The 25,868-nt window shown below is 42.4% G+C and overlaps 1 protein-coding gene and 1 long non-coding RNA gene across 4 annotated transcripts in view; one reads left to right on the top strand and one right to left on the bottom strand.

Moving 5' to 3' along the window:
* Window positions 1–25,868, top strand: part of LOC139827689 (uncharacterized) — a 48,366-nt gene that overhangs the window by 3,649 nt on the left and 18,849 nt on the right. The gene's annotated exons all lie outside the window — the stretch shown is intronic.
* LOC136100176 (D-beta-hydroxybutyrate dehydrogenase, mitochondrial-like) lies at window positions 207–13,683 on the bottom strand. 3 transcript variants are annotated; one of them, XM_071805677.1, is made up of 5 exons: window positions 13,333–13,412; window positions 12,886–13,012; window positions 6,279–6,431; window positions 3,423–3,553; window positions 207–1,254 (listed from the first exon to the last, which is right to left on the bottom strand). In XM_071805677.1, the coding sequence occupies exons 1-5, from the start codon at window positions 13,396–13,398 to the stop codon at window positions 907–909; spliced, it is 825 nt and encodes a 274-aa protein (XP_071661778.1). In that variant the 5' UTR covers window positions 13,399–13,412; the 3' UTR covers window positions 207–906. The 3 variants fall into 3 exon arrangements, with proteins under 3 accessions (XP_071661778.1, XP_065691115.1, XP_071661779.1); XM_065835043.2 differs by lacking the exon at window positions 12,886–13,012 and having other exon boundaries at window positions 13,333–13,683; XM_071805678.1 differs by lacking the exons at window positions 6,279–6,431; window positions 12,886–13,012 and having other exon boundaries at window positions 13,333–13,683.

Raw genomic sequence — 25,868 nt, 5'->3', positions numbered from 1 at the left:
CGTAATACATGTTATGAAAGTTTTCCTGTTCATTTTAATAGATATTTTTTCATCAGACCTTATTGCCTATAATAGTAGCAAAAACAGAGCTCCAGGCTGAATATGTTCTTTCTAAGCTGTAGGTTGCTACTGCATACTGATATCTGTCACCTTGGCATTTAGCTCCCTGACTATACTTTAGGTTAACACATCGATTAATCCAGACATTAGATAAAAGACAGAGTTTATTTAGAATGGAATATTAATTTGTAAATGGAATATGCTACTTATTTTCCAAAGTCCAGGACATATTGGCTTTGTTACAGATCTACCCAGAACACCCGAAAAAGTTCTGAACTGTAGTTAGCCAAAAACTCATTTCCGTATTACAGGTTCATTGTCCAACTCTTCCTAGCTTTCTGCAGCCACTTAACTCTATTTAAAGTATTTCAAGGTCTAGTCCTCATTCCTAACTTTTCCATTAACATCTCAACAAATTAATAATAACATACTACTTGGGTTCCTACAAATAAGGTATTTTCATATCTGCTGTAATGATTTCAGGTATGCCATGGCCCGGTAGGATATGCTCCACTTTGTCGTGTCTGCAACCAAGTAACTTGGTATTGCGTTAGAAAAAGATGCGTTAAATTTTCTAGGCGATACATAAAGCAGCATAAGTGGATGTATGTTTTTCTTTCCACATGGGAGAAATACAGTTACCTAGAAAAAAAAGTGTTAATTTTACATGGAGTCTTGTATGTTTCTCCCAATGAAAAAGTGACATTTCTGATTAGGGACACCATCTAAAGTTTGTATCAGTTAACTGGTGCCACTCTACTGATTTCTGGGGGTGTCCGTTTGAGCCCTGGCTTTCACATTTGGAAAAACTGCCCGGCCTGAATCACTGAACAGTACCAACGTAGGCTATGCAAGTTTTACTTTACTCAGAGCATAAGACATAAAGTAATCCATCACAACAGTTGGGAATAAAGCACACACAAACACCAGTGCTTTTTCCTTTAGCTTTGCTACCATGTAACGTGCCTTTGGTGCAGGAGATGTTAAAGCATCTACCATAGCATCTACAACCTCATTGCCATTAGCGCTTCCCTCACTGAGAATGCTGTTGAAGAAGTTTGCCCGCTCTTGAACGTATTCCTTATTGTAAACTGCCTTTTCTTCTTCACTGAGTTCATTCCAAATCTCTTCGGCACTGATTGGTGGCTGAATTTTTGTAGAGCGTGCATAATTTCCTGGCTGAATAATACAGACCTAAAAGCAAGATGTAAAACTTACCACAATGCAATCAGTCATTCTGAATTCAATTAAATATGATAGTCATTAAAACAGATCAAAAGCTTTCTGCAGACAGATTTCTTCCAGAAAACACTGCTTTGTTGAAATTTTAACCTTGAAAACTTGACTGAAATCAAATACATTCCCGTGAAACATTGCAGAGGTGCTTTATTCTGACTTCCTCATTTTACTCTGATGTTAATGTTCTTGTTTTGACTACTCAGCATACCTTCACAGAATGCAATAATGCATCTTTGATTCATATAGAATGCTTAATGGTATAAATGTTTTGACAATAGTGAGACAAAGTATTTCAGTATGACTTTGATGTCTCCAAAGTGGAATACTTTGGATTTTTCCCTCAGTGGTGAAGCCTCTGATTGGTAATTTTTTTTGCCCCAGTTTGGGACAAAAGGAGATGTCACAGGGAATTAGAAGGTCCTGGGGAAAGAATGGCTGATTTCTCCAGGTGGGTGTAATTAAAATAGGTGTTTTCAGCCAAGAACAGAGGGGACCAAAGGTCCTGGTCTAGCTCTCACAGATATCATTGGCAAATTTCCATAGATTTCTGTGCATATGGATTTAAATTGAAGACACACAAATCCTTTACTGCTCTGCCTATTCTCTTTGCATGTGTTGTTGCTAATGTTCTGCTAACTAATGAGGCTTCTGGGGAATTTCAGAGCAGGCTTAGTGCTTACAGTATGCATGCCTTTCCCCCATTAGCAGTGGGCTTGTTAAAACTTTGTAGATATCCAACATTAAAAACTCCATGGCATTTGACTGACTTGATTTCTAAAGACTACAACCCACGGTGATAGAAGGGAGCACAGGGAAGAGGGACAGTTGTTTTTTGCAAGCTCTTTGCAGGGCAGGTTATGAGGCAAAGGCCAGCCAGTGTCTTGCATACAGTGAGAAACAGAAAAATAACTCACATAGATATTGTGGAAATGTTTGGCAGTCTGGTTCACTGTATTGTGTGCTGAGGCTATTCTGGAGGTGGGGGAACAGTAAAAATCCCAAAATGACCGGAGTAGCTAACCTGTTAAACTAAGCTCTTCCATGCATTCGAGATTATCCTCAGCTAATTGATGCAAATCCTCACCGTGCTGTGTGGAATTAGGATGTGTAAAATAACTTGCATTTTATAGGTTTATATTTATCCGAGAGGGGTAGTTAATAATGTGTGGCTGTAATTTCTTCCAACGCAAAGCTTATGAACAATACTGTAAATCTGTGTATATAAAAGGTATACCAACATAAATCCTCAAGGGAAGACTTCTGGTGTTTGAGAAGGGTTTCAGCAATGAAGTGACTGCAGTGAAAAAGCCTAGTGAAGCTACTTAAGTGATCTAAGCTTCAGGTTTGACTATCAGTGTTGCTTAGACAGGGCACTAAGAGCACTCTTAGAGGCTCTCAGGTTTAGAGAATAAAAACATCATTACTTTGTGTGATACTGCCTCTTGTAGTGTAGCTATTCCCACAAAAAGGAAGGAGCTTTTAAGCACTGATGTTGTGAGAGGAGAGAGAAAGAACCCCTCAGGTATGTGACAAGCTTTCTTTTTTGCTGCATATCGCTCACACCTGGGCTCTTTGCTCCTGCAGCCACCCCAGAGAAGGTTTCAGTTCCCTGGTGTTGTCACAAGCTCTTCACAGAGCATGGCACTGCACAGGCAGGCCTGACCTGGAAAGTTTCTCCACTGCAGAAGTTGTGGAGAAAGGGTGGAAGTCTGATTGTTGGCACAAAGCAGAGGAGTGCTATCCCACAGCTTCAAAGAATTGCAAACATCACCCAGGTCCACCATTCTTAGTGATTTCCAGCTCATTAACCACGGACAAACCACCTCTTTCCAAGGTGAAGCTGCACCCCTGGATTCAGGTCAGATCTTTATCTTTGTAATTCAGATGCACAGTACTTGCTTTACACAAGATATTTTGCATGTGCTTGTTCCCGTGACCAAAATTTACACCCCTGCACCATTGTCTGGTATTGTTTCTGCAAATTGCTTGCTTCTTTCCCCACAAAAAGATGCATTTCAGCTCTGTATGAAATTTCAGGAGTGAACTTCTCTCTTTCTCAGATGAAAATCCATGTTGGAAATAGCAGGGAGTTTCACACAACAGCTACTTGTTACATCACTTACCCGAACACCGAACTTCTTCATTTCCAGTCTTAGAGCATCACAAAATCTCTCAATAGCTGCCTTGGTCATAGAATAAATGCCATTTCCCAGAGAAAAATAGGCAATAATGCTGGACATGAAAACAATGCGTCCTGGAAAGAAAACAGTGCAAATAACATAACTTCACTCTCAGTCTTTATCATAGAAGTGAGTCTTACCCGAGTCTTCTGAGCTGCTAATAATGTAGTATTTAGTATGATGCTGTTTTACTACATAGTATGGCAAAGCTGGGCTGTGTAAGTGTGAGGTCCCAGCACAGAAGTGCACCAAGCTGTGTAAAGCAGAGAACTTCACACAAAAACCTTCCTTCCATCTGGTGACAGACGCTGGGCTGGACAAAGCGTAACACATTCCCAATGTGCTGCTTATTCCTGCTGAGTCCTTCCAAGTCTGACACAGGATAAAAGAGCTGGAAACAAAGCAGTCCCCTTAAAACTTTATACTGAAGAATAGTAATAAAGGACAATGCTAGTAATAGGAGAAGTGCGGAGAAGAAAAGCAGATGATTTTTCTTGTGGTGGATATGTGACTACTCATACCACCATTTCTGCACCGAGTCCTGGCTTACAGCTGTGCATACAAAGCCAAAATCAGATTGTACAGTGATAAGCTGCTACAGAGAAAGGTGATTTGATAGAATATGTGCAGCCTTACACTGCCTTGCTGTGATTTCCCTGATCTGTGCTGCTTTTTTCCCCATTATAACTCTTGCCAAGTTCAGGCGTGCATTAAATAGCAGAGATTTCTTATTTGAGGTGCTGGGCTGTTGTTTACTTGTGAATTTCTATCACATAGTCACACCGTGGAGTAAGAAATGTGTGAATGTGCATACACAAATACCAGAGGTGAGAGAGAAGATGGACTCGTTGCTAACAACACGGAGAACGTAGTTGCTGTCACAGATGCAGATAGCGTCTGTGCCCCAATCTGACCAAATGGTACAGGTTTGTGGGATATCAAAAGGGTATAACAAAAATGCAGTGAAATCTGTCATTTTGAATTAGGTTCCCTGCCTTCCTACACAGTGTCTGGAGTAAATTTTACACACAATAACAGGAAAACTACCAGCTTGCTGATCAAGATGCTGCATCAGCTGGCCTGGCCATATGGAAAAGTTATGGGGAGATGTTGCTCCTCTCAGAGTAGGACGCTTAATTTTAGGAGGGCAATACCTTCCTTTGCAAATATGAATAATCTTTAAGTTTCTTCTGGGAGTAGGGGTAGTCAGACGCTTCCTTCAGAACACAGCTACTGGCTGGTAAGATGGTAGTATGACCCCTGCCTCCGTTACCCAGTACCTACGTGACTTGGGGCAGGCACCCAGGATATGGGACACATCACTTCTGCCTAAGAGAGCTTTCCTAGGAGAATGCTCTAACATCCATAATTCAAGCTTTTCATTTGAACAGGTCACTTGGTGCCCCCAAAAACATGAGCTTTAGCTGTCCTGCTGACCCAGCAAGCAAGAGGACAGGACAAAGATTATTTCTAGAAGTACTTTGGCTTCCTCTGCTACATAGATGGGACTTGAAAATGGAGCGTGGGCAGTTAATAAAGGCAGCACTGACAGCCAAGAGTGAGATGCAGAGTGCTCTTTTGAGATAAGGTACTGTGTGTGTGCAGCCATCCAAATGCGGATCTTCTAAAAGTTTATGCATGTGCTGAATATCACACACACAATTAGTCCCTTTTGCTTCAGAGTAACCCCTTGCAATTCATGAAGTCAGACAAATGCCTCTGGTGGATCAGCATCACAGAGTTTTAGTAGTAAGTGGGACATGACAGAAAAAAAGTGGTCTCCCCATGTAAATGCCACGTATCACACTGGGTATATGCAATAGCACATTCTTCTACAAAAACACATCCAACGTGCAGTATTTAAAGGTGTCTTTTTTTTTTCTTGCATCAGAATATCATCAACCAAAGGCAACCAAGCAGGAAGAAGCATAGCCAAAAAGGGGATGCTTTTATCTTACTGATGTTTTGTGCAACAGTGGCATCTGGGGCTTCTGGAAGAAACCTAGCCCTTACTGTGCTTGATGCTGTATACATACAGAACAAATCCTCACCTTAAAGAGCTTACAACTTAAACAGACAAGCTAAGCAAAAGGGGGAGAAAGGAAAAGGGTATCTTTCTAGCCCAAATACAGATAGCGACAGGTAGGGAACAAACTGCAAAGCAACTGAGACATGCTGCAATGCTGCAGGTGGCTATTTGAACCATTTCTTCTCAGAAGAAAGGATAAAGCCCATGCATATGGAGGTCCATGCAAATTAATTTATCCCATTCAATACCCATGCATCTCTGTACAGTACTGTTTCACATACTTGAAGTTTCCTGCAAATGTCACAGGATCTTGCTAGGCTTGGAACTGGAAGTTGGATGCCTCTAGTTCACCTCTGTAGGATCATCCTTCCTCTAATTGGCAAACAGTAAAATAGTAAAGCCTAAATAATAAAGATAAGCAGGAGTTTATTGGATCTTTGTGTTTTCTGACTGTCAGTGCTTGAAAAGTCTTGCTTGGGCTTAATGATCTACTGTAAGCATTCTCTCTCTTGAATCAAACACTGAGATAATCCATTATTTGTAATTACTTTTTTTCTGTATATTCTAAAGACAGAATCTTTAAGGGCATGTTTTCCTCTCAGAACTTCACCTTCTTTTCAGGATCAAGTTGCTCTTTCAGGCCACCCAGAAGGAAGCTGTCATTTCAGTTCAATGAGAGACAATTAAGGCTTCTTTTATAGATGCTACATTACCCTGATTATAGTAAGCTAATTATTCTACAACTCTAAATAACAGTGGATTAGCATTACCCTTGTATTTCCTTAGAAGAGGAAGAAATGCCAGAGTTGTCCTGATGCTCCCAAGGAGATTCACATCTGCAAATTTTTCATATTTCTCCATAGACAGCCACCCTGTCTCACCAAATGTTGATATTCCTGCATTGTTGACAAGCCCCCAGAAACCTATGGAAGAGAAATGTCTCAACAAGCATCTTTCACTGCAAATGACCACCATTAGGCAACAAAACAACAGTAGTGATTTGGAAACAACTTTTTAATTGTTATCTTTTTGTCTTTTCTACTTATAAGTGCAGGCATGTTTTATTTAATGAAGGAACATAATTGTCTTCTTCATCTGGACTATGTAACTCTCAGTGCTATTTAATAATCACTTTATAGTCATCTTAAGTTACTTATGAATAACATGATCTGGGAGACTACATCTTACTGCCAATGCAGTGTACCATGATATTTTAATTACTTTAATCCCAGTGCATGCTATGAGCAGCTTTGTGAAAATTATATTAAGCAGTCTAAAGGCTAGGGGGTAATATTTTCAAAGTGCCTGATTAATTTAGGAGCCTAAATCTTGAAGCTTTGGCTCAGGATTGGAGCTTTGATTCCTTCTGAAATCAGCCAGAATCAAGTACATGGGTGTAGCATTGCGTAAAGTAACCAAGTAAGGTCAGTGGCTACAGTATTTTTTGGATTTTGTACTCTTGCCCAACTCTGCTCCCCACAAACAATGGGTCTAAGAGCCAAGGAGCCCAGCCCCCTGACATGCTGTAAGATTTCAGTGTTTACAAGCAGAAATGTATCGGCAGCAAAGCTTGTTCTGACACAGTTCTACATCAAGTGCAAGCCCTTTAGCCCAAAGCCACAGAACACTTCATGTGAGCGCTAATAACCTTGACTGTTGGAAATGCTTTCTCTTTGAAGTGTCGAGTGCTCACAGTTCAGAGCTGACGTGCTGCCTAAACATGCTGATTAAGCCATGCTGACTTGTTCTTGCCCTCAGAGCACGTATCTGTAGATGTATGGTAAAGCAGTGACATGGTGCTTTTGAAAACATTCCTATTTCTGTCCTCAAATCCAGACTGAGGGTATTTCTAGGGTGACCAGCAGTGTAACTAAGAACATAGAGAAGGTAGCTAAGTTTGCAGCCTGTCTCCACCAGCCTTGAAAATTTTGCTTATGCATTTTTAAAGCTTTCTTGTACTTGTCTGAGGCAAATGATTGTTTTGTCATGCTTCCTACAAGATCTCCAAGACCAGGTTTCTGGTGAGGCAGAGTAGACAACAGTGCCTCTCTTCTTTCTTCTGGACACAGGGTCTGGGGCATGGGTGTGATGTGACCCAGCCACAGCATCTTGTGCCCGTGGTGGCAAAGATATTCCCTGGGTCACCCTGCTGAAGGTGCTGCAGAAACCCTTGGGCTGAACTCTTTCTGATCTTCTCTGACAAAGCTCCTGCAAGGATTTCATGGTATCTTGGTCCTTCCAGAGCCCTGCTAGGAACTGCCAATACATTATTTCCTTTACAACAACAGCTAAAGCTGAAAGTCAATATTTTTTTTTTTTTAAATTAGTCTGTAAAGTAGATCTCTGTAAGCTTATTTCTCTTTCTTAAAATGGAAGCAACCCCACAGAACTGACATCCTTGTAAAATTTTTCAAGACCAGTGGATTAGACAGTCCTCTGTAAAAGCTAATTATCAATATTTTTGTACTTGCATGTGATCTGATCTACAGATGGACTGCATAGCTGCATATCCCATCTGTTTCTACTTAAGGCTGGAGGTCTCTGTACTTAGCTTTTTTTTAATACAATCTAACACAACACAAACTAAAGCCTGGCATCACTGTAAAAGCTGTTCCCTGATCTTTTCAGCTTTACTTTTCCTAAATGCCTCTGCATCCTGCACAGCAAAGCAAGAACACTTGGTCCACATATCCCTGAATTCCTTAGGGCTTCAGAAATACAGCCATCAAACTTTAGACAATTGATTTTCTTCTTCTTTCTCTAAACTGTGAAACACAGAATTTTGCTTGTAGGGCTTGAGTTTTCCCTCCAGCCCTTTGTCAGCTTTCGCTCGTGCCCTTCAAAGAGTCCAGGCAGTTAGTGGTGAGGCCAGCCTGAGTGTACAAACAGGCAGAGTTCACAAAATAATGGCTCCTTTCTGTGCAGATGACAAATCAAAAGAGGGGAAAAACTTGCTTGAGTTAAACTGAAACAAACTTTTCTAAAGAGAAGATTAAATAAAACATAAAAAGATATTTTGCTTGGGGTCAGTACAAAACATTTTAGTTGCCCTCAAGCAAAACATATTGTTACTCAGAACATTTCAGCATTCCCAAGTGAGAAATGTTCTGATATTTTCCACAAATTTTCCTGCCACTTTGTTCAGTTGAATCAATTTGCAAAATTCTACCCAAATAACAAACAGTTCATTATTCCCTTATGCCACTTTTTCAGAAAGTTTCCTACCTCCTGAGAAACAACCTGCCCAGCTATGTACTCAGGGTACTTCAATCAACTTTGCTCTTCCTTTCCTGAAATGTTTGTGGTAAAAATTAATGCTATAAATGTGCATACAAAATACATTGTATATTTGCTATACTTCTCAGGTTATCTGAGCTGCATAGTCCTCGGAAAGCTAGAAGGACAAGGCACAAATAAGAATTGAACCGCAGAAAGAAAAAGACATTGCATTTCCTGAAAGTGTCCGTGCACAGACACATTAGGAAAAAGCAGCTGAAGTTTGATCAGGAAAAGAAAAATTACTCAGACTGTCAAAACAGAACTCAGTCCAAGCACAATTTAGGAAGAGGGGTGTTCAGACCATATATGCTACAGCAGGCAGGGAATAAATAAACTGGCAAGCAGAACTGGACGTCAAAGAGATTTTCAGTGATCTCTGTGTTGGGAAAATGGATCCTGAGGACAAAGATTAAGAGCTGTAGCAGGGGATCTAAAAAATCACTTTAGGAGACCTAACTTAAGATAATCTCTGAATTCAGCCACATTTTCTAAACTCAAACACGTATTCTTGATTTCATGGGTCTTTGGAGTTTCTATCTAAACCTGAGCCCCTGTAAAAATGACAGGCTCTTTCCTGAAAGATTACAATCCAATACTAGAGGAAACCAGGCAAAGGAAGGAAAGTGTGATTTGCCGTATTCATATGGAAAAAATGCAGGGAACAAGCCAGTCTGTCTGTGGCAATGCAGGGTGTCGGTGGTGACAGGTCAGCCAAGACTCCTGAGTTTCAGATACGGACGCTCATGAGTCACCAGCCTTTGCTCGGAATATTATGTTGTAGTCATCTCCATTGAAAGGATGAGTCTATTTGAATAGGAAGTCTGGTTGAAAATATGGTACTATGGGCCTACTGGGTGGATTCTGTGAATAGGAAATAAAAATTAAGTGGAGGGGAGTATTTAATAACCTGCAAGTAGGATGCAGGACTAAAACTAATATCCCTCCCTTCTAGCTAGCTGCATGTCACCCACTCACAATAGGCAAGGAGGGGAATTCCTGTTTTAAACAGAAAAAAAAATTGAGGTTTGCTTTAGCGCTTAAGAGAATTGCAAATCAACATGCTCCGAAGTTCCTGTTCTACTTCATCTCGGTTTTAATGTGCAAGTGCAAGAAGTTTCTTCTTTTTAAGCAAGAAAGGACTCTAAATATTTTAGAAAGTCATCTTAATGGGTGCATAAGCCATAAAAAACAATTAAAAAGAAAGGCAGGAGAGACAGCTGTAGAGAATGAGCTACATACTACGGAAATTGATTTGCCATCCTTTCAGACTGATATAAATTTACAGTCTAGAATAGAACAAATATTTACAAGGAAACAAACTATGAAGTGGTCGAATATCCAGCCAGCTGTGTTAACTTCTTCATTGGGACTTTAGGCAAAAAATACAAGCTTTACAGTGTAGAGCCTCTTCAACTTGGGTCTGGGTTTGAAGCAACTGAAATCTGCCAAAGAACAAGATTCAGGATGGACCTGAGTTCTCTGAGCCTCTGTTCACTGCCAGCTTCTTGTCTGGAGAACCCTCTGTGGCAGACTGCACACTCTTCAGGACAGGGACTCTCTTACTTTGTGCATGTATCAGATCTAGTACAAAACAGTATGTGATGCTGACCAGGCTCAACAGACTTTATGAAAATATAAGCAGAAGCATTCTGCAAGTTTGAAAGGAGGAAAATAGTGCAGAGAGGTGTAATAAATACAAGAAAACATGTATTTTCATCAACTACAATGAAAGATTTCAGATAAAGGACAAAATTCTGGCTTATCAGATTATAATGACTTGGAAGACAGCATATCTGCCAATGCCTGGCATTCACACAAGTCATACTTGTCTGAGATGCACAGTCCACGGAAAGGATGATACTGTAATCATAAAGAACAAATATTTACTCTTTACCAGTATTTACTCTGAGCTATTTAAACACAGCATGCAAAAAGCGATGGCTGTTCAACTGCTTTCTCCTTGTTGGTGACACCTTCTGAGGTTTTAGTGTGGAATGCGTAGCCTTCACACACTTACCATTAAACCTGAAGACTGCCAAAGGGTTTTCTTTTTGACCATTTTTTGAGTGATACAGGAGTGTTTTAGTGATCTGACTTTCTAAGTCCAGCACACTGGTGTGATGTACTTAAAATCTGTGGTACCTGAGTTAAACTGATTATAGTAAAAATGGCAAGAAGTGCAAAGAGGCAACAATACCTAAGGAAATGTGTAGTGATTCCCAGAGACAGATCCCTTTTTTCATTTTCTACAGGAATTTGCTGAATACAATTACCTGTTCTGAGGGAAGAGGAGGGAGAGACAGAACTGTCCAACAGTTCTTACCAGCTAAAAGAGCATCCAGAACATTGACTGTAACTATTTTAAAGGTGGATGCTCTCACAGGTTTTTAAGTAAGATAATCTGTGATCTACTATAACCTTTCAGCACAGCCCTGGATTCCTACATCAGTTTGAATTGTTTGTGCAAAAAAACCCCCAAAAGCAGGTTTTCTGTCTGTCCAGTGCTTATTTAAAACAGTCCACTGGTCTCACCACCTGCTCTTTGTTCTCCTTACTACAAATGTCCCACATGTACTTGATTTTCAGTGTGATCTGTCTCCTGGTGCAGGCCATGGAGGCTCCTGTCTATGACCCAGTAGGGAAAATGTCCCAAGGTTTCACCACAGAAAGTTCCTTAACTGATGAGACATTGAGGCACATGCTGTGCTGCCTGCGCTTTGGGAACCTTTAAGTAGCAGATAAAATGCTCTCTGCAGAGCAAACATCCTTTTCTCATCTTTTAGGTACTTTCAGAATATAAATGCAGTTACAGATGGTTCATAATTCTTTGACCAGAATGTAAAAAAAAATAAGAAAGTTAACCTTCAGTTTGAATCATTAAATTGAAATTGTTTTTATCAAGTTAAAATACCAACAAAAGCATCTATTTTCAGATATGCCAAGAAGGATCACTCCTACTGAAGTCTTATGCTTAAAGATTCTACATAAGTATCCTCACAGTCTTGTTACATTTGAGATAACAAATTTATGCCCATATATTTTATAAATTATGAAGAAGACTTACGGCATTCACTCTATTAATATCACTTTAAAATAACTTTTTGCTCTTTTTTATTTAATAAATTTAGGAGGACAATTACTTGATAATTGGGAGTTTTCCCAAATGGTGTATGTGCTGTCTGAAACTATAAAACTAGATTTTGTCTTTCTTGGCCCCTCCAGCAAGCCCTGACATCTCTCATGTGATTAGCCTTGACCTGAAGGCACATCCACACACTTATGAACAAGGACAACCAGCAAGTTAGTGCTGAACTGTGGACTTGAGTCTACATGACAGCATGAACACCATCATTGCATAAACTGTCAGAATTACAGGATAAATTGTCTGTAACCCAGAGTTTCAGGTGACCCAGTCCCCATCAAGCCTGTAAGGGCTTGTGTGAGTCATCTGTGTTGTCTCTGCAGCTTGGGAAAGAGCCTGAGAGGGGAAGGCTCTGACTCTTAATCAGATAAGGTCAAGATCAACCATAAATACACTTACTTACTGAGCAGCATCTAGGCTTTTTCTTACTTCACTTCTGATTTCATCCCTTTCCCAACGTGCTAAGAGACCAGGCAGGCAGAGACCTTGCATTTCATTATCATTCTGCATGCTTTATTCTCGCTTATATTCCCTGTGTAAGCAGGAGGTGTTTGTAGTTCTGAGGGAATCTTACTTCTGAGCCTGAGTAAGCCTGTTCTGCGCCAAGTGGATCCCCCGGTATTACGCTGGGTGACTCTCGCCCTGCAGCCTAAGTAGGAAAGGAGGTAACTCTGATCCTACTACCTGCACCCTGTCATGTGTTCTTAAGGGATAACCCAGGATTTAGGTTGTTTGCAATGATTCTGCAAGCTAAAATCTATCCATTCCCCTCGGCGTGTGTTCCTTGTAGGGTGTATAATTGACATGTTTCCTTTTAAGTAAACCTTTGAGGGATGAGTTTGGCAAACCTCAAGTTGTACCACAAAGCAGCTGGTCCCGTGTGGCAAGGCAGCTGTCTTATCGGCATTTCTTTTATTTATTTTCCCTTTCAGAATTCATGCCCAGAAATACATCACCTTCCTGCTGCCTCCTCTGTTCTTGTTCTTCCTTGCATTCCCTGCAGTTTCCTTCTGTTGGATACCTGGGGAGGGATCCCAGGGATCCCTGTACTGGGGATTTTCTTTTCTGGCAGACAGGTAACACCTGTAGCACAGGGAAAAGCGCACCCACTTTCCACTGTCAGGATCTTTGGATAGGCCACGATTTGTGTACCGCTTAGCTAAGCACCAATGCACCAGCCCCCTCCAAACCCCGGGCGAACGTAGGGGCTGTTTTTGGGATTCCCGTGTCCGCCGGTCCTGCCCTCCCCGCCCGCCCCTCACGCTGCCCGGGAGCCGCCTCGCCCAGGCGGTGGATGGGGCCGAGCCGAGGAGCGGCCGCCCCCGGAGCTCCGGTAGCCGAAAGCGGAACTCGCACCGCTGCCCCCCCGCGTCCCAAGGGCCTCCCCGCCCGCCTCACCTCACCTCGCTCGGGCAGGTGGCTGAGCACCAGCTCCTTGGCCGCCAGCACGTCCCCGGCGCGGGTGACATCGAGCCGCAGGACGCGCAGGCGGCCGGCGCCCGCTTCTCGCTGCAGCCGCCGCGCCCCCTCGCCGCCGGGGCACAGGCAGCCGGCGAAGACGGTGAAGCCGAGGCGGTGGAGGCGGAGCGCCAGCAGGTGCCCGAAGCCGCTGTCGCAGCCGGTGATGAGCACGGCTCGGCCGGCCGGCTCCAGCGGCACCGCCCCGCTCCGCCGCAACCGCGCCAGCAGCAGCAGCAGGAGGAGGAAGAGAGGGGCCGCTGCCCACATGCTGCCCGCGCCGCCGCCGCGCCGTGTGGGCGGGAGAGAGGCTGCGGGGAGCGCCCTGCCCGCCCGCCATCCCCTCCCCCGGGCAGCGGCGGCCCGCAGGCACCGCCCTCGCCCCCGGGCTTGCGGGTCTGGAGCCGGGCGCGGTGTTGAAGAGAGCAGTGTTGTAGTTCAGCTTCTCTGCTCACCCGAGTTTCCTGTAGTCCCATCCCTACAGACTAGCCATAGGGTGTGACACGAAAGCATCATCAGTACTTCTGGATCCGCGAGATGAGGATTTCTAATACAGTTGCATTATTGTTTTATAGTAGTTGTATGGTATAGTATTAAATGGATGTGGGTTCTTATGGCCAAGATCTCTGTCTGCTATGTTATAGCAAGGGTGCCTATAAATAGTCCTTGGTAGAGGAAAGTATCTGTTTCTTGTAAGCTAAAATGCCAGTTTTATATTGCTGAACAAAGATCTGTGAGAGCTAAGATTACAGTAGAATATTAGGCAGTGTTTTCTCTGCCCTTCCCTCTGAGAAACTCTCCAGGCAGCTACTAGAAGGGATAGTATGTCATATATTACTCCTCTGATTAAAATGAAATTGTTGAAAGAACCTTTATTAATTGTGATTTAAAGTTGGCTTGTAAAAAATACGAAGGAGCCAGAATCATTCATTGACACGTACATAGCAGCAGAGGAAGCAGCGGGACTTAATGCATACAGGGATGGTCCTAAATATTTGTGTAATTTGCATCACTGTAGCTCCACGGTCAGCCTTGTTCACTTTTAGTGGTTTGTCTTAAATGTCTGCTATATTGGGTTGTGGCAGAGGGAGTTCAGAACTGGTAGCACCTGGCTGTTCCTGAGACTCCAGAAGTGGCATTGGTCCTTGCAGTCAGCTGTGTTTTGTGTTTGTCTGGGGATCCATTTGCACTCACGTAGAGTGTTTTGAATGACATTATAAGAAGAAAGGGAATAATTATTATTTAAATCTCTTTTCCATGTGCTGAGGCATTCATGTGTCTTTATTCTTGTCAGCTGCCCATCTGTTTAGATTGGCTTTAGCTTTAAATTGGTCAGTGCTCTCTCTTCCGCACTGCTCAGGCATTGAGGAATAGGACTTGAAGCCTCAAGTGGCTTGGAAAAGGAGGTTGTGCTTTGCTGCCAGGAGACAAAGTAGAAAGTGGGATGGTTAAACCCAAAAGAAGATATCCAGACACCTGTCCTCAGTAGGATTTATTTGATCGTGCTCCATCATACTCGGAGAGGCTGTCCTTTTTCAGGCTTCAAAAGATCACTCAGCCTTCTGCAAATACATGAGTCACAAAGCTTTGTCTTTACATTTAAAAAATATGCAACCCTCAAAATAATGAGAGTTGATGACAGCCTGTCCTCCAGCCAGCTTCCCTGTCTGGTTCCCTCTGGCATAAAAAGATGGGGAGGGATTCCAGATTCGCCTCCTCCATCCCTCCCACCCACCTCTCCTCCACGTCTGCCAGTCTCTGCTCTCTCAGCTTTCGTGTCCTGTTAATAACATGAAAATCACAGATAGTGACAAAGCCATTCTCCCAAAGAATAAAAGGTGACCCAACTAACCTCTGAATCTTACGCTGTTTCTATTCCAAGTAAACTTCAAAAGATATTAAAAATGTGGCACACAAATGCGGCATGCTCCCATCTGAGAACAGGAGCAGTATATTGTCAGAGCAACAGAATAATTTAGACTGAAAGTTATTGGTTAGAACTGTATCCTCCACAGTTTGAAACAACTTCATGGCTACCTAGTCCAGTAAATGAGGCCACTTAGGTTTAGTGTTTGCAGTAGAATTTCTCTGTTTGTTGGAATGATTTTCCTCTGGTTTGTATTATTTTGTTCCTAACTCAAATATACCTGTATATGTGTATAGACACACATACACATGGATACATGTTAATATTCACGTTGAATTTATGGATCTCTGTTTTGTCTAATTTCTGAAATCCCTTTTTTATCTTTAGAATTCATTTTAAATGAAAACTTAAGTTTTTATCTCTGTCTTAATCTGTTCTACCTCTGTTGTGTGATTCAAAGCAGTTATGGTTTACCTGTAGCACATTTAAGCAAAGGTCTGGATTTTGAGGAAGTAGATGAGGAAATGGCAGATGCCAGAGGCTGGTACTGATGAGGATCCGGACAAGTCTGTACCTAGAACATGTCCAGGTATCTTCCACTCTTCCCGAGAGCCTTTCTGGGAACAGCAACCTGCAAAGTTTATGCTTAAAGCTTTCCTCTAGGTCACCCAGTAAGTTTCACAGTGTGGAATAAGTTGCTACAGTTAAAAAACCGAAGAATAAGCTTTCCAGAAGCACCATAATATCTTCTTTCGTGATTGGAGAGGCAGATATTCAAAAGTGCTGCATTCCCGAGAACCACAGAGGCTGCAGTTCTTCCACACTTTGGAAAATCGGTCCATTTCCAGAAGTGCCCAAGTCTGCATTTAAGGCATTCAAGATTAGGCTCCTCCTGGGAAAAATGCTGCTCAGATCTTACTAGCTATATTAATTCGTCTGAAGCAAATCAGATGGAAAAAAAGATGCTATAACCTTTTCATTGAGCAGAGAAGTGTTGCCATGTTGTTTCTACCCTCAAAACAGAGTGCATTTCTGAAGGACTATCAGTTTGTTCTTAGGCAATGGCTGGAAAGGACCACAAAAAAGGAGAGCAGGGATGGGCTGTGCTCCTCCAGTGCACTTTAGGACTTGCAGCCTGACTTCAGGGAAGAAAGATCTGCTTTTTACCTAGTTCTGAGCAGCAGGTCAGTGGCTGTGAGGAGCAGAGCTTGCTACAGGACATTGAAATAATATTCACAGATCTTTATCTAGCATAGCTCTGGTAGAAATCAAGATACAAGGGAGGGGAGGAGGCAGTGAAGCTTCTCTGCCTTTAATCACCTTCTTATCTTTTTGCCTTTTCTCATGTCTTCTCACCTGTGTTTATTTTACCAATTCTCTTGTTTCTGTTCCCTCCTCCCTCTACTCTCCTGGCAGTCTTATCACAAGTTGGAGCTGTCTCAAAATTTGCCATCTGTCATGCTCAGTGGTACCCACTCTCAGTAGTGGGTAGGTGGAGTAATGATATTTGATGTCTTTCTTACAGCTTCAACTCTCCAGCATTATGTGGAAGTCATTATTATTTTTATTTGACGAAAGAAAGATGAAACTGTTGCCTTTTCAGGTAACTGCGAAGCCATCCTTGGTCTCACAAGAGTCATTTTGGTGCAAAGCATCTCTCTGTCAAAGCTTCAGAAAAATGCTGAGAATGTGACAGAGTGCCTCCTAACAGCTCCAAATAACCAAGCAAACCTAGGAAACGATAAACATAGACCCCACTTTTGTTTAATGTTCATATGCTTTTGAAGCTAGTTTCATGATTTCTGGGGTGCAGGATCAGGATTTCTGACCTGTAGGAGCTGGCTGTGTATTCTCTTTGCCATCCGTTGCGTCTTGTCAGCTCAGACCATTTAGCTTGAATAGCATAGCATGCTGCTGACCTTACCTGGGACTTTTTGATACTGGTACAGTGAAAATGACACTTACCTAACAGAAAGAAACATGAAACTCATCTTGACCAGCCCATCTGGATAGAACTTTAGCAAAACACATTCCTGCCTTCTAATGCTGACACACAGATGACACTGCTCACTGCAGCTATCCAAAAAGTTGAAATCTAATCTGCTTCTGCAGGCAAGCATTTTAGGACTGGCAAAATTAGCTTTCCAGGAAAAAAAAAAAGTTTAAAAAGTGTATTTTTGGTGCAGTGAGACAGCCAAAGACATTGTGAACAGAAATGCTTGCAGTTTTAGATCTGGCATGCTGTGCGTCCTACTTGAGAACTCAGCCAGTGAACGCTCCGCTGTGGTGTCAAAGGAAGGGAGCCAGCTCAAGGCTGTCACCGCATGTAATTAGATAGGAGCAGTTGCATGGGGGCTGCGCATGGGGAATAGCGAGTCTTTGAAGACTAAGCAGGATGTCTGCTTCTGTATAATGTGCTGTATTAAAATCGGGACTCAGTTGACAAAACAGATTTAGGATGCCACGTGTACTGCTGAGTGTGTCATAAAAGGGAGATGGCAGGAATATCTCTACCCGTTAAATATTTTCAAATACTTGTCACTGTGTATGATGTCCAGTCCATTCCAGGGATGAAGTCGTGTATTTGTCAGAAGTTATTTTACTAAGTCCTCAGGATTAAGTCCTTTCTAGCAGTATTGGAGTAGTAGCAAAGAAAGGGAGTTGGGAGGGAAATTCTCTCAGAAGAAGGAAAATCCACCTTCTCCTCTAACCTGAAGTGACTGATCCTCTTTAAACTGGAACACCCCTGGCTCAAGGAGAGAAGTGTCATGGTTCAGCTGGTGTATCCCTGTGCATGGGGCAGTGTGGAAAGTGAAAAGGCACCCTATACATTCCATTTGTTACATTCCAGAAACAGGCACAAAATTAAACACTGGTCTCATTTCTAACTTACAAGACAAACATTGGATGATTCTGACTTGAAAATGCTACCACAAAATGACCCAAAGTGAGTAAAAATACTCAAACTGCTTCTCCACCCAGACTAATACCCTTTTCTATCATAGAAGGATTACTGCAGTGTAGCAAATTGAAGCTTCAAGTGTTGTTGGGGGATAAGGATGAGAGGAGATCAAGTTTCCTTTTCTTCCTGGTGACCAGAGCTAGAAAGTACTGAAATCAAAGTGGTTTCCTCCAGCATGTATTTTCACTTTAGCCATGCAGCATGGACACAGATTCATCAGGTAAACTGTTTTGAACCTGAGGGTTACTGAAAAAGAGGCGCAACATTATGAGATGAGGTTTTCTCTCTGCTTAAAAGTTAATTCATCTTGAGAAAAAGTGTTTGAATGCAATCTTTATTCCTGAACTTCTCCATATGATGAAAAGCCCTTGCACTGTTGGACTGCTGGGAAATTCCAGTGGTGTCAGAGTAGATAAAAAAATAGTTCAATGGTGATGAACTGATCCAGCATAAGCCTTAGTAAATTTTGAAATAATTTAACCCAAGCCCTAAATATCCCACTCTGAACCTGCCCAGTAATTTTGATTAATATTGTGTAATAAGTGCCTGAAAAAGCACAAGGCACATTTACACTGATTTGACAGCAGATTGTCACAATGCAAGAGGTAGAAACATGAAATCTGACTCAAGTTGCTATATCCTAAAAGATCAGTAAGAAAATATCACAACCTTCCTTCATTTCTGAGGGCGTAACTTACCCCTCTAAAGACAGGGTGCTCGTGACAGCACCAGGGTCCATTGGCAAATTTTAAGCTAGCTCTGATTGCCTCGCATCTGAACCAGAGCCAAAACTTTCTGACGTCAATACGAAGATCTCCGTTACTTTTGGATGCCTGAGTGCACTGTGTTGATGCGATGACAGAACAGCAGCAGCCTGGAGCTCATATAGTCACATAGGCAGCAGGGTTTTAGCTTTTGTGTAAGAAGTATGCTGAACTTGCTGTTGCTGCCCTTAGTATTCCACACTGGCATCTGCAGATTTGCCTGTTGAAACAGTTATTTTTATGGAAAATCTGTCCCACCAACCATGTTACAAACTGAACAACTCCATCGTCTCTGCTCCTCTGTAATCTTCCAAAGCCAAGGACCTGAAGCTTTGCGGTTTGCGCAGATCAGCAGAGCACAATATTGACAGTTACTTGTGCTTGGGAGTTACTATTTCCAGGGCGATGCATGTGCCAGACAGTGCCCACGAGATGGCAGCCTGTGCAGTAGAAAAATGGGCCCTGTTTATACCTCCTACACGAAAAGAGGATTATCCTGTACACATGCCACCTTCCCTCTGCAGGCAAAGGTGGCCTCAGCCCTGCAGCCCCAGCCAGCGCACACTGCACGAGGTTTAAGCATTCGGATAATGCTGGGAAGATGCACCAGCTCCCAACTGTGCTGTGGGATCTGACAGGTGAGACATGCTGAGAAGCATGGAAGTGTCACAGAGAACCCAGAAAAGCTGGGATGTTTTAGAGCAGGAGTGTCCAACTCATTTCACCGGGGCTCACATCAGCCTTGTGGCTGCCTTCAAAGGGCCAAATGTAATTTTAGGACTGTATAAATGTAACTACTCATACCAATCATAATGTGGCCCATGGTGAAAATTAGTTTGACACCCCTGTTTTAGAAGGATAGCAGGAAAGTTACATCCCTGAAAACACAGAGTCTGGAGGGGAAATGCAGTGAAAAAGACCTGGGAGGCAGATGGCTAAAAAATACTTTGTGTGCATTAGTGGCAGAAGAGCTCTGAGTTTGCACTGCAGTAAATATACGTGAGCACAGGAGGGTGCTGCTCTTTCTCTGACTTAGCATAAAGAAGGATCTCTCTTCTCTGCTCTTTGGTGCCATCAGCTTACAGGCTTCAGAAGAACATGTGTTCATTCATCCTGGACAAATACCTAGGTGAGGCTAGCAACTAAATAACCCCAGATGGCTACACCTTTCTAGAGTAAAGTAACATTTACATAAAGGCATATTGTGCTTTTAGGTGATGACCAGCCACAGCCATCAGTCTTCTGGATAAGCACCCAGGTCTGTCAGCCTGCAAAATTGTGTTCTAAGGACTTAATGCTGATACAGGTGAAGGTGTGAATCATTTTACTGTTGTCCCTCACTAGCTAAGGGCATAAATCAGAAGGCTGGTGGTTTAAGGTCCTATTGTCCTTGTGCTTGGTTGTTCCAGGACAACCCAGAATGTGGCGCATAATTTGCCAGTTGGTCCAAACTGGAAGAGTCTAGACACCGATTTCTACGAGAAATAGCTCCACAAAATTCCTTTGCAATTTTGTATTGAGTATCATTTGCCTTTCCTTAGCAGTATGCCAACTGGTAGTAAGGACAGTGAAGCCTAGATTCCTTATTTACATGTCTGTGTTGCCCCATGTGCAGGACAAGCTTAATCCATTCCCCACCCCTGCCAAAAAAAATAAAAAAAAGGAAGAAAAAAGAAAGCCCAGAGGATGGAAATACAGGAAGATTTGCTTTTTTTTTTTTTTTTAATAAAAGTCAAAAGTCAACTCCATGGTAGAATTGGAAGGGTGCAAGAGATGGAAAGGTGGTGTACACAGTGAAGGAGCTTTTAATATAAGAAAGAGAGATACTGAAATTTGCTGCTAAGTCTGCTGATGCAATTTGAGCCCCTGAGCGAATGATTCAAGAAACAGCAGCTACTACTTGCCTGCTTGCACCTGGTCCCAAACCTCACTTACATTATGCAGAAGGAATTAATCAATAGATCTGGATTCCTCCCGGAGTGTAAAAGCCTACAGAAAAGAAGCCTTGGCTTCTCTGATCTAGTTCAGTCTCCACCTCGCAGAAGTGCTGTCAAACTTCCTGTCTTTGAGCAACCCTGCAGGTTTACCTTCTTGGCCCTTCAATAAGTGCGACAGGACATAAGGCTGGTCTCTGGGCTCAGAGGAGGAGTACATGGTTTGCAGGACCGGTTTTTGTAGATAACAGGATGTACATGTTATTCTTCAAGGCAGTTTCTAATCCCTTCTCCCTGCCTCCTCATATAGCCCTGCTTTTCTGGGAAATACAGGACCTGTTTTTCAGCAACTGTGTGTTTACCCATACCCCTCAGCTGAGCAGCTTCCCTGACTCAGGATCTTTGCCTCCTCTGATGGTTGCATCACTGGTACGAAACTGTAACTGCATTATTACAGAAATATGGGGGCTCGTTTTTTGAGCCTAGGCAGTGTGTAGGAGATCATTTGGACTGGCACCCTCCCAAGCATAATGTACTCAAATGTTATTCTGCTCCTGGGTGAAGCTTGGATTCTTCCCAGCTTGTCTTCTCCTTTGGCTTGCAGCATCTGTGCGTCTTGCTCTCATCTCTTGGCATGTAGATGCCTGAAGGTGTAGAAGAAAGTGCTCTTGTTAATACTGGGAAAGTGGAAATAGATGTATTTTGAATCCTAAGGGGCTGGGTTTTGCTTAGGTCTTTCTGCATTGCTCTTTGCATCATGCAAATGCCCACCTTTTGAAATGGGCCCCCAAATGAGAAGGAGATACTTCGGAGCAGTGCAGTGAATGTTCAAGGTCTGCTGACAGGACTACAGCTGCTCAGAGTCACTCTAAACTGGGTCATTTATAATGCTCCTCACAGGGGATTCAGAGCATAACTTTAAGCACATATGGAAGTTTGGATTTAAGGTCATCTCTAGCAGAACCCACTGGCTTTGCTCTGACAGTGTGCGGGGATGTTGACACAGTCGTGTTTCAGATCAGTGAGAATCGAAGCCATTACTCAGGTAGCAATGAGAACGTTTCAAAGCTGAGTTCTTATCTGAGTTGCCAAACAATATTGTGTTTCTGAAAGCTGTATGTCACATGGAGGCTATTAAATAGTGAATGCCAGGATGCATAGCTAAGTGTTGACACACAGAAGAATCTGTGTTCTGAGCATCAGCTTCTCTGCCTGGCAGCAGCAGTGGGATGCAATTTATCTAAATTTGCTTAGTTAATTTTTTTCTTTAAGTCAATAATAGCTTTTTCATTTCTTTCATTAAATAGTTTCTGATAGGAATTTATTTTCCTAAGGGAAATGGGAAGGACTTGAAAATTTCTGAAGAAAATGAGAAATAACCTACCATGAACTGTAATTGAGTGTTCTACTTTCCAAAGCATTTAATTTCCCCTCCTGAACTGTCATTTGACATCTAAAGGAAAGGGCCTGTCAAAACCTAATTAAACCAGGCTCAAGTTTGGGCAGTACAGCCTCAGAACCAACATTCATCCCTAGTCCTGCAGGGTTTTAATCCTAGACACGGAAGAAGTCAAAATCAGTTCTTTACCCTGTCATACCTGTACTACAAGGGACGAGTGGAGACTTGGCAGAGGTCAACCGAGACCCAAGCGCAGCTTCTTGAACTGGCTTTGTGCAGCCCTCTTGTGATTAAAAACACTCAGGGGCCAGCTTTAACTTACACCAAAGAGCTTTAACTTACATCAGCACAGATGTGGGCAAAGCAGTACTGCTCTATGCCCAACCTGCTCTCCCTGTTCTCTTCCAACAAGCCCTGATCTTCCCTGCTCTGTGTTGTGATCATAACAAAAGTGGTTCTGGCTCATCCCTCACTGGGCAGACTCACTAGGCAGAATCAAAAAATTATTCAATAGTGTCTTTAAGTAGGCTGGATTTTATAGGAAACACAGAGGAATTAAGCACCAGCATAGAAGTCAGCATCTGCTTAAATACTCAGTATTCAGAATGCAGGTAAATTTGGAGGTGCTAACTGAAAGCAAAAGGCATTTGTAATGTTCATGCAGTTAATCATCCGTCAAGCACTTTGTTGCACAGGGAGCTGAGGAAGAAAAAACAGCTTAATATTTCACAACAGAGATTTTAGACTTGTTGGTCTCAATCCCAATTGTATTTTGTTGTTCCATAAAATCATGTTAGCAATAAGATGTATACTGGGCCAATTCCTTGGAGTCTCTTATTGCAAACTCTTTTTCTCCTTTTTTTTTTTTAAGAAGTGAATTTATATACAAATGTAGCCATTCGTAAGCAACGAATATATTCAATAACATTTCCCTTTGTGTTCCATTTATGCCAGAAATCCAGAAATGAGAAACTCTGAAATGCCAGAGTACTTAGAATGCTGTCTCCATGTGATTTCCTCTAGCCTGGGTTTTCATAACAGTCAAATTTGGGTTTCAGTTATACAGTGCACTGGCTGATGAATATTAAACAAAGTCTTCATACCTTTCTTGGTTTGCTTTTACAGACTCTGCTGGTACAGAGATTTTTTCTTTTGACAGTGCCCTTCTCGGTGCCCTCCATTCCATTCTTTTATTGTTCCCAGGTTGTTCTGAGAGACAAGTGACAGTGTGAGACTGGAGGAGAATGATTACATTTTGCAGGGAAATTATAGAGAGTAGAAAATCAATAGTTAGATGCTCCCTGGGACTGCCTAAAACTTCTTTGAAGAATAATTAGATTTCAAGAGGACTCTGGTAGCTGGAATTCCTCCCCAATTCTGTATGCATAAGATAAATTTAGTCTGGGATGAGCAGTGTGCTTTGAGGTCTTTTTGCTGGCCTGGGGAAATGGCTTGTGTGGAGAGAATGAAGGAATTAGCTAGAAGAGGTTTGGAAGAAAGCCTGGCAGGCCACATCCATCCTGGGCTCAGAAACAAGCAACAAGTGATGGTGAAAATGGGGGAAACTGAGCAGAGCAAAGCACAAAGGGGACTTAGGTGCTGGAGCTCTGCACCGGATTATCCAGGTGACTCTGTTCAAATGGCAATTAGCCCTTGGACTGGCAGCTCCTGGGGTAGAGCTGAGTGACTGTCAGTGTGGAGGGTCAAGCTCAACAGGAGTAAACAGTTAATTCAATAAAGCAGCATGAATCAGATTCAGGGCTGTGTTTAAGCTAAATGCCTGGCTTGGGGATCAACAAAGGGTTCCTGAAGCTGAAGAGGATGAAGAGCAGCAGAGGACTCCTGCTGACCTCCACCATTGTGTGCTGACCCCATTGCGTGTTTGACCATTTTCAATATGCTGCTTCCACCTGGGATATTGCTACTGGTAATCCTAAAGTTGGGTGATGAAGTGTGGGGTTTAATAGCTTTGTTGGTTTGAACTGATCTGGGCAGAGTTGATTTAGGAGTGAGATTAGTCTAGCTCTCCAGAGCTGCCAGTGCTCTGCCTTTCAGAAGCATAAAAATACACTTCAAATGCACAGAAAGCTGCTACAGGAGGTGTCAATAGCAGTTTGTGACTAAGTGACATCTGATCAATTAATTAACTCTCCAAGAAAGGACTAATAATACTGAAAAACTTGCTGGAGGCATCATGTTACAGGTATTAAGATACAGGAGGTTAGATAAAAATATAACAAAACTGGATAATAAAGCACTACAATAGCAAAATAAGTTGTAGCAGAGGTGATCACAGGGTAACAGAATGATACCTGTGTTTCATTCACCCTTGGAGATTGATGTTTAATATCTGTTGGCATTTACATTCTTGAAGTCAGAAGTGTTGTAAGGAAACATGCCTTTGTTTTGCTTGGTTTTGGTGTGATTTTTTTTTTTCATATATCCATTCTGAGGAACTAGAAAAACATCCAAACACATGTGTCATGTCAAGCATGTGACTCATCCCCTCTAGAGCCACAGATGTCTCTTGCTCTTGCAATTAAATAAGTGCTAAAGTGGTCTGTTGGAGCAGAGCCCAGGAGCACTATGTGCAGGTTTGAGCTCATCGGTACAAAAGTGGTGCTAGCAAGCAGGCCTAGACTTATAGACTTGTCAGCTTACCTTCGGTTCCTGGAAAAACACTGAATCAAATAACCAAACTATTTGTGAGCACATGAGGGGATGAGTAACAGGCAGCACAGATTTTTATTTTTTTTGAGATCCAAGAGATTCAAACCAATCTAATTTCCCACTATAATAGGGCAACGCTCTGAGATTGGTTTGAATTTTTGAGCTGTTTCACATGTGCTCGTATAAGGATGGCATGGATGAAAATACCTGGGTGCAAAACTGATGTAAGGATGTTTTGGAGGGAGATTCTGTGTGGGTTGTTTTCTGCATTTCCATACGTGATCTGGCTGATGGAGGAGTGGGTATGCAATTTAAATTTGCTGCTGATCCCACATTGGAAGAGGCTGTGAGCACAGTGAGCAGGATTAGAGTTCAGTGTGATTTTTGCAAGCTAGAGATGTAGTAAAAAAAACCCAACCAACCAACCAACCAACACCAGCTTGCCGTTCAGCTGAGACGGTGCTGAATATAGATTTATGTGTTGCGATAAACTCTTAATATAGGTTATTATATAATTAGATCAGGGAACAACGACATGTGTCATTGATTTATCAATAAGGGTGAAAGATTTTCATGGCTCACAAGCCAACTGTGAATAAACAATGCCATGCTGCTGAAGAAGAGGCACATCCAACATATGAACAGGGCTGTCGCCACTATGGCAAGTGCCATAATCCTTGTGGTCAGCTCTGTGCTAACAAGTAGGAGCACAGCCCTCACTTTTGGCCAGTGTTCTTCAAGATTGAGCTGGACAATGGTTGAGTATGAAAAGAAAAGCAGTAAGACTGATCGAAGGTCTAGAAGATTTGATCTGCCAGGTTTCATCCTTGGGAGAGCAAGACTGAGGGGGAGACTAAATCTCTTCCAAAACATGGTTGAGAGCTG

Source organism: Patagioenas fasciata, chromosome 3 (genome assembly GCF_037038585.1).
Source record: "Patagioenas fasciata isolate bPatFas1 chromosome 3, bPatFas1.hap1, whole genome shotgun sequence".
Classification (NCBI taxonomy): domain Eukaryota; kingdom Metazoa; phylum Chordata; class Aves; order Columbiformes; family Columbidae; genus Patagioenas; species Patagioenas fasciata.
Note: the sequence above shows the minus strand (reverse complement) of the source record. Positions and strands in the feature narration are given on the sequence as shown.

Coding starts and splice junctions, on each gene's coding strand:
- LOC136100176 (XM_065835043.2), bottom strand. CDS start 13,657: ATGTGGGCAGCGGCCCCTCTCTTCCTCCTCCTGCTGCTGCTGCTGGCG. Junction 6,432..13,332: donor CAGCCACCTGCCCGAGCGAG/GTGAGGTGAGGC, acceptor TCTCTTCCATAG/GTTTCTGGGGGCTTGTCAAC. Junction 1,255..3,422: donor TGAAGAAGTTCGGTGTTCGG/GTAAGTGATGTA, acceptor TCTTGCTTTTAG/GTCTGTATTATTCAGCCAGG.